This window comes from Passer domesticus, chromosome Z, assembly GCF_036417665.1.
Source record: "Passer domesticus isolate bPasDom1 chromosome Z, bPasDom1.hap1, whole genome shotgun sequence".
Classification (NCBI taxonomy): Eukaryota; Metazoa; Chordata; class Aves; order Passeriformes; family Passeridae; genus Passer; species Passer domesticus.
This window is the reverse complement of record NC_087512.1, coordinates 4788913-4802197: the sequence shown is the minus strand read 5'-3', so window position 1 is coordinate 4802197 and position 13285 is coordinate 4788913. Positions and strand designations below refer to the sequence as shown.

The 13285-nt window shown below is 35.6% G+C and overlaps 1 protein-coding gene and 1 long non-coding RNA gene across 4 annotated transcripts in view; one reads left to right on the top strand and one right to left on the bottom strand.

Moving 5' to 3' along the window:
* Positions 1–13285, top strand: part of PIK3C3 (phosphatidylinositol 3-kinase catalytic subunit type 3) — a 66544-nt gene that overhangs the window by 37702 nt on the left and 15557 nt on the right. The window contains exons 22-23 of one of the 3 annotated variants that reach the window (XM_064402790.1): positions 6134–6302; positions 11839–11929. In XM_064402790.1, coding sequence (XP_064258860.1) covers positions 6134–6302; positions 11839–11929 — 260 coding nt within the window. Of the gene's footprint in view, positions 1–6133; positions 6303–11838; positions 11930–13285 lie in introns of those variants that run through there. The other 2 variants (XM_064402791.1, XR_010352084.1) reach the window with 2 other exon arrangements.
* On the bottom strand, positions 8710–11918 carry LOC135289297 (uncharacterized). Its single transcript, XR_010352085.1, has 2 exons — positions 11818–11918; positions 8710–9975 (listed from the first exon to the last, which is right to left on the bottom strand). It is a non-coding gene; the product is annotated as an uncharacterized LOC135289297 (long non-coding RNA).

Here is a 13285-nt window from a genome sequence, read left to right as displayed (position 1 = left end):
GAGGTGTGGATGGAGAACCTTTAGTCAAAATATCCTTATCTGTCAGTAATGTTAAAAATTACAAAAAGACTTGCATCAGTTTCATAAACGTGTCTTGGCTGATAACCCAAAGGCCACATTATATACTCAGTACTCCATAATAGGGATATTTATTTTCTCTGAAAACTTTGAACTTTTTACTTCTCATGGAGACAAAATGCATTTTCAATTGGTCTGTGTTTTAAAATCATGTTTCTAAATCCGTAGCAGATATTACTGTGGTTTCAGCTGTCAGCGTAGGTTTAGGCAACATCAGTGCCTCTGTTTAGGATTACAGACTGATTTATATATTGAAGATGGCATCTGATTTAACAGCTAACATTCCCTTTGTTGCCTTGGAAGGAAGATCTGGCTGGTTGTGAAGCTGGATTGTGATATACGAGGCGTAGCATGTTCAGTTAACTTCCATGGAATATGCACTAGGCTATTATATTACAATTATGCCATGCCTTCCCCTGAGAACATTTTGTTCTGCAGTTCTTACACTCTCTGATTTGACTGTAGAGTTAGGATCTATGTACTAATAAAATATCCAGATATGGATGTCTTCATATTTGCAAGGCAGTCAGTACATTCATTAGGAGAGTTAAAAAGTATTTCAGCTTGCATAGGCAAGTGAAGTCCTGTTAGAGGTATCTTATTAATTTTAACTTGCTTTACAGACATGGAGAGGTTTCACAAACGTCCAGGCTATGTGTGGATATTGTAGGATATCCTAGACATTCAGATGGCTTTCTTGATAGCACTGCTTATGTGTGTTTCTGGACAACTTACTCTCACCCTAGTGACCTCTGGTCACCTGCATGAAAATGCAAGTTCTCAAAGTACAGGGGCTTTGACCTGAGCCATACACTTGACATTGCTCTGTAGCAGGAGGGAAAATTGCTATGTGGATAAAATTATGTTATTAATATCTAAGAGCAGGTCAAAGACTCGGTGCTCAGGACTCAAAAACCACATTTGCTTTTGGCATCGCGAGTAAATAGATGAAAGAACTGGGCTGTCTTCTCATTTAATGCTTAGAGGTAGGGCTGTGGTCACCAACTAACACCACATTTATTCTTCAGTCTCGGTCAGAAAGGATTGCCAGCAAAAACAGCAAGGACCTGAACAGATTTGTATATGAAATGACACCATGTGTTTGTACTTCCTGTGTTTTTCAGTCAAAAATCTATCCCAGAGAATGTCTGAGATGGTAGAAATGGAAAGCCTGCAAGATTCAGACATTCACTCTACATCAGTACTTAGACAAGTACATTGTTAAATACATTTATTAATGTTGCAAAATACTGTAGTAAAAATGTATGTAAAATACAGTTTTAAAAGATATTTTTAAATGTTACTGGTCTTGATAGAGGGACATCCTTATTTAAAAAAAAATAAGAATTAATGCCTATTTTTGTCCTTTAGATTTCTCTCTGGAATTCCATTTTCTGTGGTGCTTATTATTAAAAAGAACATAACCTTTTAGCTTTTGATCTGTTTAAAGACTTTCTCTTCTAGGTATCTTGAACAGCATTTGTCATCTAGTTATAAATATCAGACCTGTTTTTTTCTTAAAATATGCCTGATTAGAATGTCTTTTGAGAATGGACAGCTTGGGGGAGGGAGGTGAGTTAAAATGCTTTAGACAAGCTGGGCTCTTACCAGTTACATGGGTGACAATGTTAAACTTCACCTCCATCTGTTGCTGCATACTGACTTCAAAACCTGTATCCTGAATAAGTTCTTAAAAATTCACATTACTTTCATTGTTGTGTAGTCTTAGAAGACTTGTAAGATGCTGCTTATGAAAGTAAATTAGGCATTCTGATTTTTTCATAATGCCAAAGGTCTGTTAGCAAAAGAGAAATTTTGACAGTAACATTAGAATTTGCTAGGAAAGCCAGAAAAACACCCCATCCATCCAGTCATTTTCATCGAGGACTTTTCATCCTATTGCTTTAAATTTAAAATAGGAATTTAGTTAAAATAACTAAATTTTAACTGTCCTAAATTGTACATTTTTTTTATGGGCCAAGTTAAAATAATAGTAGTGCTTGAGGGTTACAAAGAAGTAATGAAATTTTTGTTTTGGTATACAAATTGTGTTTTGGTTTAGTGTTTTTTTTGTTCATTCCTAACAACACAAACAGAGTAATTTTGAATAATTTGCTTTTTTTACTGTTAAGAGACAATTGCCGTCAGACTTACTTTATTTCAGTAATTGCATCTAATTTGCTCTGTCCTCTGCATTATAAGGTTTTCAGAGTTCTGTCTGGTTTTCACTGTTTTTTTCCTAACAAAACAATTTCTGTGCTGCTCTATAGGCACTTTATCCTGAATTAAAATCAAAGTATTAACAGTGAAAGTAATGGGCAGATCACCCTCTCCAGCTGCAGTCAGGTGTTACTGACTATTGCAAGGACCAGGTATGAGTTTTTATTCTCTGCAGGTCCATGCTTCACTTAATCAAAGATTGCTGAAAGAAAGTCAGATGGACTTTGAAATCCCTGATACCCTAACTGGAAAGCAGGGTAACTTCTGTGTTTTGTGCCATATCCTTGAGTCTCCAGTGCCCTTTCCTCTTTATTCCATATGTTAGAAAACTAGGTGTTGAGTGGAAAAAGGTAGTCAAACTCATAGAATAAAATATTTTTTTTTAAAAAAACAAAAGCTCAAAAGTACCCAACAGTATCCATTCTTAGATTTTGAATTAAATAATTTCCTATATGCATGGTGCTTACTCCTGGAAGCTTCTCATCTTCTTCCAGTTAGTAAATGCCTTGTGTCTTTCTTTTTATACAGTAAAATAAACGGGGAGGGCAGGGTGATTTCTGGTGTGCTAGTTTTAAAGATGAGATCTGTTTCACATGTTGTCTTAAGTAACTCCTGATTTTAATGTAAATCATGACTAAAACAAACAAAAAAAACCCCTCACCTTTATGATTTAGCACTCACTTGGGAACAGTAGTAAACCAAAATAGAGGTCCAGTTTTGTCTGTAATTTATAAACATATCTAAAGATTAGGAGCCCTTGAAGACATAACAAATCAGAAGAAGTTGGATCATGATAAAACATGATGGTGTAAGAGATGGAAGGGTATGTGTTATGACACACTGTATATTGAAGGAAGGACGTGTAATTGTTTGTAAAACCATGTTTTACAAACAATTACACATTGCAGAGAAAGTAGTGTTGCACAAAGAATAACATACTTTAGAATATACATAACAAAGCATAACATACTGTAGAAAAAGTAGTGTTGCACAAAGCTCACATGAAGGCTGCATTACTGGGAGGATAAGTGATTACTGTGTATAAAAATCATTAAATGAGTATGAACTGTTACAGGGAAGTGACTGATACAAGTTGTAGAGAGACCATCCCTGGGGATACTGAGAAACTGTCTGGACATGTCCCTGGCTAAGGCACCTGGCTCTGGATGTCTCTGCTTAACCTGGGGGTTTGACCAGGTGTCCTCCAGAGGTCCCTTTATTCTTGCAATTGGAGTTATGCTGAGTGAAAATTGTCACATTCATTAATATAATGAAAGTGGAATATTCAGTGTAACATCCTGATACAAATGGCACTTGGGATGATCATGTGAGAGACTGGCAACCATTTATCTTGGTCTTAAAGATTTGAAATCATTGAGTTTATTAACTTGATAAATTTATTATATATTAACATAAATAAGAGTATAAATATTTGCTTTTGGTATTAAATACATAGCAAATTTTAATTTGTCCAAAGCAGGCTTGTTCGTCACTTGTTCAATTAAGTCCTGGAGGGTAACACGAGTCAGGTTCCACTGTAGGACTCTAGACCTTCAGTGCTCCCTCAGGCTGCTCCTGGTGTAGAGGATTTGTGCAAGCACCAGGGAGAGCCTTTGTCCATGTTCTGTAGCATGGTATGCTGGTTTAATTGATCTTGCAGGAGCTGAATTAAAATTAATCAAGTCTGTATTTAATAGGCAGGTTTTAAAGGTTTTATATATACTTATTTAAATGTGAGCTTATACAGCTCACATTTAAGCCAGCCTAAAAAACAGCTGAATTTTGAAGTACAGCTAGGAGACCTAAAATGTTAATGCAGGATGGCCTTGTCTCACTTTCTAAGTGTCTATCACTCAATTATTGAAATATTTTTGAATGTTTTAGATGTCTTTGTTACCAGTGTAAATTATTAATTATCATCTTTTATTCCTTATCTCCAGAGCAAACTGAAAAGAAAAATATTTCTTCTACAAGGGTTACTGTTTTATTCAAAATGTTGTCTCTTGACTCTTCAAGGTGACAGGTCTGAATAAGTGAACAGAAGCAAGTCCCCAAAACTTTTCATTTAAACATTTTTTCTAGCTTAATGATGAAAGGGTTCTGTATGTGGTTGCTGCAGAAATTTGGTGTACAAAAATGAGCTCCAAAAGAATCTCCTTTACCACCGCAGAAAGAATGTTTTTAGGAATGTTTTTTTAATAGCACAATTAGTTATGCAAAATATAATGGCTGTGGCATTTATCAGTCAGCAAATACCTTGCCTCTTGTTGAGGATACTTGTGATCTCTCTTTGAAATTCGACTGTCTTGGAATTCGTTTCTTGGATTGAAGAATGCTTATGACAGATCTCAAAAAGCCTTTTCTAGTGATACTACATTATTATTCAATGAAACAGTCAAAGACAGGTGATTAACTGAAAAATATGACTGCTCCATTTTTTTTTTTCCAAGAGCACTTAGAACCTAATCTTATGAAATCTTAAAATGAATACACAAGCTGCAGGTTAAAATACCCCAAAGCAAATACACCCCTGTCTGTAATGCTGCTCAGTTCCATAATTCTGAAGCAAGACTCTTATCTTCTGTGCTGTGTTTGTCTAGACAACAATCATGCTAATAATTTTCTACCTTCTTGTTTAAAAGATCTTGTATCTTGTATCTGCATGCATATCTTCACTCTCCCCATCTTTTTGTAATATAGCTGTGGTATGGCACAAGTCGTTGCTTAAATTCCACATTCCAAACTGAAAATACATTTATAGAACACATTAAGAGACATTTCTCTGCTTAACAGGGACAGTATTTAACTGAGTCAAGATTATTCCTAAAAAAAAGGATACCTAAGAATTATGAATTGTTTTATTTCTATTAACACAAGTTTTTGTGTATTTATAATATATTCGTTCTTTAGGTTTTTTGAAGTTGCTGGCAAACTGAAGTTTACCGAGGGAAGTTCAGTTGTTCATTTTGCCACCAATAACATCTCATGCGTAGTTCGGTAATATTGGAAAGGAGCACTCTGCATTCTCCCCAGTTAATGTGTGAACATTATGGTGAGCAGCATGGCAGACTGTTGATAGGAAGGGCAATTGCATTGTGCATTTGAAGAGAGGAGGCATATACAAGTTTTTGTTAATGCTGCAGTCAGTTGAACTGAGAATGGAAATGTAGTGATCAAGTGAGGCAATTTTAGTACTGAAAAAGGGTGTGACAAACTTTTTGGTGGAGATGAAATCCAGTTTCAAATTTGGAGTTCTAGTGATGTTTCTTCAGTGTATTTCAAAACCATTGATAATTTTTGACCCTGCTTGAACAACTCAAAAGACTTTGGAAACAGCATTGAACTCATCTGTGGTGTTCAGTGGATTTGAAAGGTTGTTCATAGGATTATGAGTTTTACTTTCTGTTGGTTATATTAGTTGTATGTTAAATTTACCATATTTCATGCCTCAGCAACCAAATGTGAAACACACATTGCACTGCTTTAAGTATTAATGTTTAAATTTGCTAACAAATTTAAAAGAAGGTGCTAAGAATTAGTAGTATCTATTATATAAACTGTGCATTTAATAGCTACTGACCAGTTTCAGTATTGGTACAGACTTTGTGAATGTACTCCACATGTTTAAAAATAAAAAAAGCTTGAATTTTACATCAGCTTTGCTTCTTTAAAACTATAATTTCCAATTAACAGCTGAAGATAAAAAATATGCTGTTATAAACCTTACAGAAAACTTTCTGGGAGCTGCTTGCTATCTTCTTAATAATTCTATTTTTCTAAGTTTTGCACCAAGAACTTTTATTATGTGCAGTGTTTGCCTTTCCTTCTTCTACAGGTAAACTGTTTCACATTGACTTTGGTTATATTTTGGGCCGGGACCCCAAGCCCCTTCCTCCCCCGATGAAGCTGAACAAAGAGATGGTGGAAGGCATGGGAGGCACCCAGAGTGAGCAGTACCAGGAGTTCCGAAAGCAGTGCTACACAGCCTTTCTCCACCTCCGCAGGTAACAGCGCTGGGCTTATGCCAGAACTCATGAGAGCCACTCCAGTGCAGGAGAGGAGACCAGTAAATGAATTGCTGAAATGTTTCTGTTGAAAATTGAAAGCTTGTTTAAATGTGACCACAAGAATTTGTATGAAACAAAGGAATGAAAACATCACAGTGTTGGTGTTATGTGGAGGGTGAATGTAATTGTTCAAGTTAAACCCCTCAGTTTTGCTTGTTTAATAACATAAATAGCTTCATTTCATAACTCAAGTGGGATATTAAATTATATTTCTTTGTGGGTATGTTTTTGCCCCTAAGCTTCTTTTCCTCTGATTATTGATGATCAAGGAACTGTCATTTTAATTTAAGTCATTACTTATTTCCTTTATTCTCCTCCAGTTTAAATTAGTGATGATCAAATTCTTTGGCTTGAAGATGACACACACATATGCTTAGTTCAGTTCAGCTCCTGTGGGAAAAAAAAATTAGCAACTTGTAGTGACAATCAAGCATGTTAGAAATTTCTTTAAATACCCAGAATTGTGGCAGCTAAAAACTCTTTAGACTCTGGTGTCTATGAACCAACAGATCTTTCTTTTATATTTAGAATCAGCTTCATTCTTTTGCAGTGACTATATTACTTACCCATTAATTTTCTGAGCCAATTAGCTCATTTTTGTTCTGTTTGAATAGAGGACAGGTAAGCACTCCTGGTCTGTCCAGGGATTTGATTTAGCACATCTTCAATGAAGAGGAAAGATTTTCTTTTTAATACCAAAGATTACGTAATGGAAACTTTCAAGTGTGTGTAAGAAATCGATAATATGGTAAGCTTATGTGAAAAGTACCTGGAATATGTAAAGCACCCAGTGTTAAAAAATAAAATGCTGCATATAGTTCTTCAATTGATAAAAGGAGGAAGACTAAGGAGTTGGTCTAGGAACTGAAGTTATTAATGGGTTAAAAAGCCATTAAACAATTTGAAAAAATAGTGGCATGTCGTCAACAAGCAATATTTGTGGCTTCAGAGAGCAGCCCAACTTCTGAACTTTGCTTAAAGCTGTTTTGTAATGCTGTATTTATTTGTCATATACTTGAGTTGTTCTTGTTTAAATGTAGCTGTTCCAGTGGAAAGGTCTGTTGAGTCAATGAAGGAGTATTCATTGAATTAATTTATGTCATGATTTACTACAAAGATCATCACTAAATGTGTAATTATAATGGTAATTTGGGTATACAACTAAAATGTAAATCAATATAGTTTTATTTTTAATGTCTGGAATTGTAGTTGTAATTATAGTATCACCAATATTTGCTCACTTTATTGGAAAATATTTTTACATGGTTCTGGATAAATACCCTTAAGGCTTTCAACAAAAATACTGTATGATAATATTAATCTTACTGTAACTGTTACTTTAAGCAGCTAAAACTAAAAATAATTAAGATTACTTGTTAAAAAAGAATAATTGTTTGTGGAACACTTTAGTTCTAGCAGTTCTGCGCATTGACAGAAACCCAATCACAGACAGATTTTCTGGCCAAGTAGTGTAAAATCATAACCTCTGATAGCTAAGACAAAATGCAAACTGTCATCTCCATCAGACTGTGTTTTATTTTAGTTCTTTATTTCCCTGAGGAATAACCAATTTTCTACATATTTCAAGTACTGTATCTTGGTGTATCAGGATTCCTGGTGGAATGGATGTTGCATAGTGAAAAAAAATACAAGGAATTTTAAAGTTACAAGTGGAAGAATAGTTTTGTCCATTGTTTCTGGTTGTAAGCAGTTTTGCATACGATCGTTATTGTATCTTTATTTATTGTATCTGTATTGTTCTTTGGTTAGTTTGGGGGATTTTCTTAGGGAGTAGGAATAAGGAGATGCTTTCTACTTTCTTGAGTAATAGTAATCAGTCAAGTGTCTTTGTCAGCAGTGCTGTAGTGAAGGAGCAGCTGCTGCATTGTGAATGTGTTGCAGGGCAAATTGTGGCTGTCAGCAGGACTTGGGCTGTAGCAGCCTCTTACGCTTTCGTTATACATTTGGAGCCTGTTTAAAGATGTTTAAATCCTGCTACATGTCAGCATTTCCTTTCCATCAAAAATTTCCTGCTTACACATCTTCAGCAGGTTCCATAGTATCACAAAATGGTTCATTAGTCCCACCTCCCAGCTCAAGGAGGGTCATCCCAGAGGACATGGCACAGGGTTATGTTCTGGAATATAATATCTCCACTGAGATATTCCAGAGGGAGGCTCTGCACCCTCTTTGGCATTCTGTAACAGCAAGGTATCCAGTCAGAGCATTTCAGATTTTTCTTCCAGAGTGAAAATTGCTCTACATTGTTTTGTTCCTTCCTAGTAAGGGTTTTCCTTGAATTAGTTCTGTGAGAAGCTTGCTGTCATTTTGAGTTGCTGGACACAGGTAAGGGCAGAGGAGTAGAAGGTAAGTTGGAGTAGGGACTGAAGCTGTAGTTTGGGCTAAGGTTTCTTTCTCTGTATGGGTGTGGATGTGCAGTTGGCTGGAGTAGTTTTTCCCGTGTCTGTTCTGAGTTTAGTGACTGAGGTGCTGTCCAGATCTGAATGGAAACACTGTGCAGTAAGTGGAAAGCTGTGATGGCCCTCGGGAAGTGCTGCTCCTTTGGAAACATTGTAGTGCAGTATCTGGATAGTGTTCTAAAAGCTGGGATTAGATGATGAAGAGAGAGGAGCAGAAATGAAGCTGGGTAGGATCAGTTCCATATTCACTGAGTTTGGACTTCAAGGAAATACTTTGGGAACAATAAATGCCATAATTTATTATAGCTAACTGTGACATGACAATGATTAGGGAGTATTCATGCTCTTGAGAAGATAATTTTGTCATGGGGAGTCCTATGTTCCATTGAAAGAAAGGTAGTATCCTCAAGGCATTTTAAACTTGGGAATTTTGACTTAGACCAGGTCAGCAGGATCTTAATTTGGGACTGCAGATAACTGTATACCTTCCTGTCCATGTCTTTATTGTGGATGTTTGAAGCTTCATATTTGGTAGAGTATTGCAAAGTCTACATCCTAAATATTTGATTGTTTAGGACATCTATATGCAAAGGGTCTGGTAAATATTGAAAACATAAATAAAGGAATGCTTAGGATCAAGCAGATGTTTGAGCTATTAACTACTTGAAACAAAAGTTGCTGTTCTCAGAAAACATAGTAATGAGAATTTGACCTTTTGTCTGATGTCAGCTCATTTCTTGATATATGAGACCTTGTCTATGAAGAAGTAGAATTTTCTTGTTGAATTTTTTTAACGGTAATTCATGTTCAAGCAGAAGTTACTCAACCTTCAGTGCAGTTGAATCCTCATTGATTTTGTAAGTTAATTTGTACTGAGTTTGAAGAAAGCAAAGAATAATGTGAGAAGGATTTAGGTTTCAGTTTAATACTTCCTTAAACCTCCTTAAAACTAGGAAAACCTGGCTCAGATGTTGTTCTGGCTGTGGATGGATGTCAGCCATTCTAGAGGCCTTTGTAATGTAGATGTCAAAGATGAGTGATGGACTTTGCTTGACAAAGATGTTTGTTTTTTTACAAGTCAGGCTTCTAACTCAGGTGATTCAGCAAAATCTCTCCTCTTAGATGAGTTTGGGCTGTCAATTCCCCACCTGTAAACCTCGTGGCACTGGCATGTTTGCTGAAGATGTTGCCTGTAAGAAAGATCACAGTCAATTGCTAAGTTACAGAAATGTTGGGGTGAGGGGCAGAGGACAGATCTGCAGGTAGTATAGTGAAAAATTCTTCCTTAATTTTTAGGGTTTTTTCCACTCCATACTCCCTCCCCAGATTACCTTTCCTTGATTTTTTTTTTCCCCTAATGACTATCTTCAGGTGATCTCATTTTTCAATAATCAGAAGACTTCATTGTATGGAGCAGAACTGTCTCTTAACTGGCATCTAACAATGATCCCTAGAGCTTTACAATCTTTTTTTTACAAGCCTCCATCACATAAATAGCTCCAGTAACCTGTAGTGCTTATAAGCTCTTATCCTCTATGTGGTTGAAGAGCAAAAGGGACTCAGAGACTTTGGGTTCTGTGTCAGTTTGAAAGGAAAACTACTGACAGAAGGTACAGTAATCTAGGAAGAGACTTCAGAACATGTACCTATAAAATTTAAGCATGTTTAAAAAGAAATCTGCTAGTTTCAGGCAAGTAGAAGAAAAATTGATTAAAATCTGTGGTGTCTGTTTCTAGCAGCAGAGCAACCTGACTGCCATATTTCTTAGCCAGACCTGAAACAAAATGGTAGAGTTAACTTTCCTTCTTTTCGTTTAATTTGTCATAAAAGTAATTTTCCTGACTCCAGCTCCCTGCCCTTGGGGAAGTGAAATAAAACTGCTGAAAGAAATAAGGCACTGAGAATTTATAGCCAAACAGTTGATTTTGATACTTTTCTTATGACATCTTAACACTTACATTGGAATGTGTTAGGTAGTGTTAGTTCCAGATGATAATAAAGTGTCAAGAGGTTTTGCTGGAATTAAGTTTTTCTAGAGAGATGTCTTTTTTGAGTAGTATTTACTTTGTAAAATACTGCTATGAAGCAGACCTTTTGTTTAGTTGAAATATTTTGCACTTGTTGCAATTGTCAGCTGATATATATTCAGCAGCTTCCTAATAAACAAGTTTTGCTGCTAAGAATTCATTTTCTCTCATCTGTGAAGTTCATGGTTCTCTTAGCAAAGCACTATTTCAAATGGGGAAGTCAGTAACATATTTTGTGTCTTAAAGGGAGCTAGATCTTTTTGTAGAGGAAAGGAAGTTTCAGTTTGTGTTGAACAGCTTGAAAGTTATCATCTGAAAATGAAACTGACAGCTAATTTTCTGCAAGGGCAAAATGGTGTTCTTTAAAAAAACATAGTCATGAGTGTTTCCAACATCATTTTAAAGCCAAAACCTGTTCTCTGATTTGTCTCTTTTAATGGTTATAGATGACATTTGTATTTCCAAAGTGTACTGTGCTACCACTATTACTGGAGCTTAACTGAGCAACTGAAGACTTGGATCTGGTTAAATATTTAACTCATTATATCAAAAGCCCTTGCAGTGATTGGAAAAATATTTTTTGTACTTATGAAGATTTGATCTCTTTGAATATATATCATGCTGCTGTATCACCTTGTAATAAAAAATAACCTATGCATCAATATTCCAGCACATGTTTATCCAAACAGAGGTAGAAAGTGGCATTATAACTTAAAATGTATGAAATCATAGTTTATATTTCATGTGTCTCTGAGTAAATTTTCTGACGATTTTAGAAAACTGTAACAAAATCAAAGTATTTTATTCCATTTTGGCAGTTTGAGAGATTTTGTAGGTTAAACTTTGATAGTGTATGTCAGTGTCTTGTGTTCTTTAACATAAATACTTTAAATTAGTATTAAAAATAGATCTCTGAAGCGTTAACAGTTCTTTGTGAAATGATGATGAGTTCTTAAACTAAGTTGTTTACAAAATGTCTTTTGTACAGTTTACAACATGTTTTACCTAATTTGCTCTTCTGCTTAGGTATTCCAACTTGATCTTGAATTTATTTTCCCTCATGGTGGATGCCAACATTCCAGATATTGCTCTTGAACCTGACAAGACTGTAAAAAAGGTAATTGTGAAGCTTTCATTGTCTTTCAGTGACCCAGGGCATCTCATTACAAAATTTTCAATAACTTGTGATGATGACTTATTTGTGTCTCATCCGAAAATACTTGCTCCTGTTTTATAAGCTTTGAGCAATTTCTTTCTTCACTGAAGTTAAAGATAGGAGAGTGTACTTGGAGAACACTTAGCATATGTGCCTGTGAATGCAGAATGCCTTTTCATCATCCATGTAATGCTGCACACTCTGCTCTAGCACTCTATTCCAATGGGTACTTCAGGTAAAACCAGTTTCCACCTTATCAAACTTAGAAGTGAAGCAGTCAACACTGACTGTATCATGAAAGATTATCACATCTAGTCTAGAAACCTTTAAGACATGGATGGCTTTATAAAACCAGTCTTCTTCTAGTTAAAAAACCAGTCTACTGAAGATCTAAAACCAGTAGAATGGTATATCTTCATGAACAAGAAATTTTTGTTTATTGGGAAGGCACACTTGTGTCCTGTAATTCTAACTTTGTCCTTTAGACCAGCTTAAGTCATTATTCTCCTTTTGGTGTTTGAGCAGTAATTGACATGAACAATACAGGATACATCTCCATCTAAATTTCATTACACTTACATTTTAGACAAATGTTGGGGTTTTTATAACCCGATTTATAGTGAAGGACTATCTGTTTTAATTCTCCAAAAGACTTTGTGGAGCCTGTGTATCCAATGAAAATTAGTTCACTGTAATTTTTATTCAAGTGGTGGATTGTCTCTCAGGCTGTAATTCACTGTTTTCAAGAAGCTATGATAGCAGAGATTCAGAATCTTCAAATAAATATTTAATGTAGTAATATAATTTCCTTGAAGAAAACTAAATTGTGACTTGCACAGATTTTTCCTTTTCTCTTCAAGGATCCAGGCATTTCTATTTAGAGTTTCTTGGTTTCAAATCAATACAAAGAGTTCTTGCAGCTGTTCAGTTTCATATCCAGGAAGCTGAGCTAGTCACAAGTGCTGTGTTTTGTGGTAAAGATGACAATCTTCCCTCCACTCAACTGTTTTCCTGAGAAAATGACAGCAAATTATTTCTTCTTATCAATACTTGAATCTCACCTCTGTCCCTAAATGCCCTACAGATTGAGTAGATTACTTACATAGAACATGGGAGATAAAAGCCTAAAGTAGGCAACTCAAATGGTTCAATACCTTCCAAGTTCTGGAAGTAACTACACTTTTGTGGAGACAACTTCTTTTCAAGGAAGAGACCTCCCCAACCTGCAAGCCCTGTCCTAAGAATTGCATTTTTATAAAGAAGATGCATTTGGCTCTGAGTATCCATTGGAAACATGACTGATACAGTAAGGAGGGG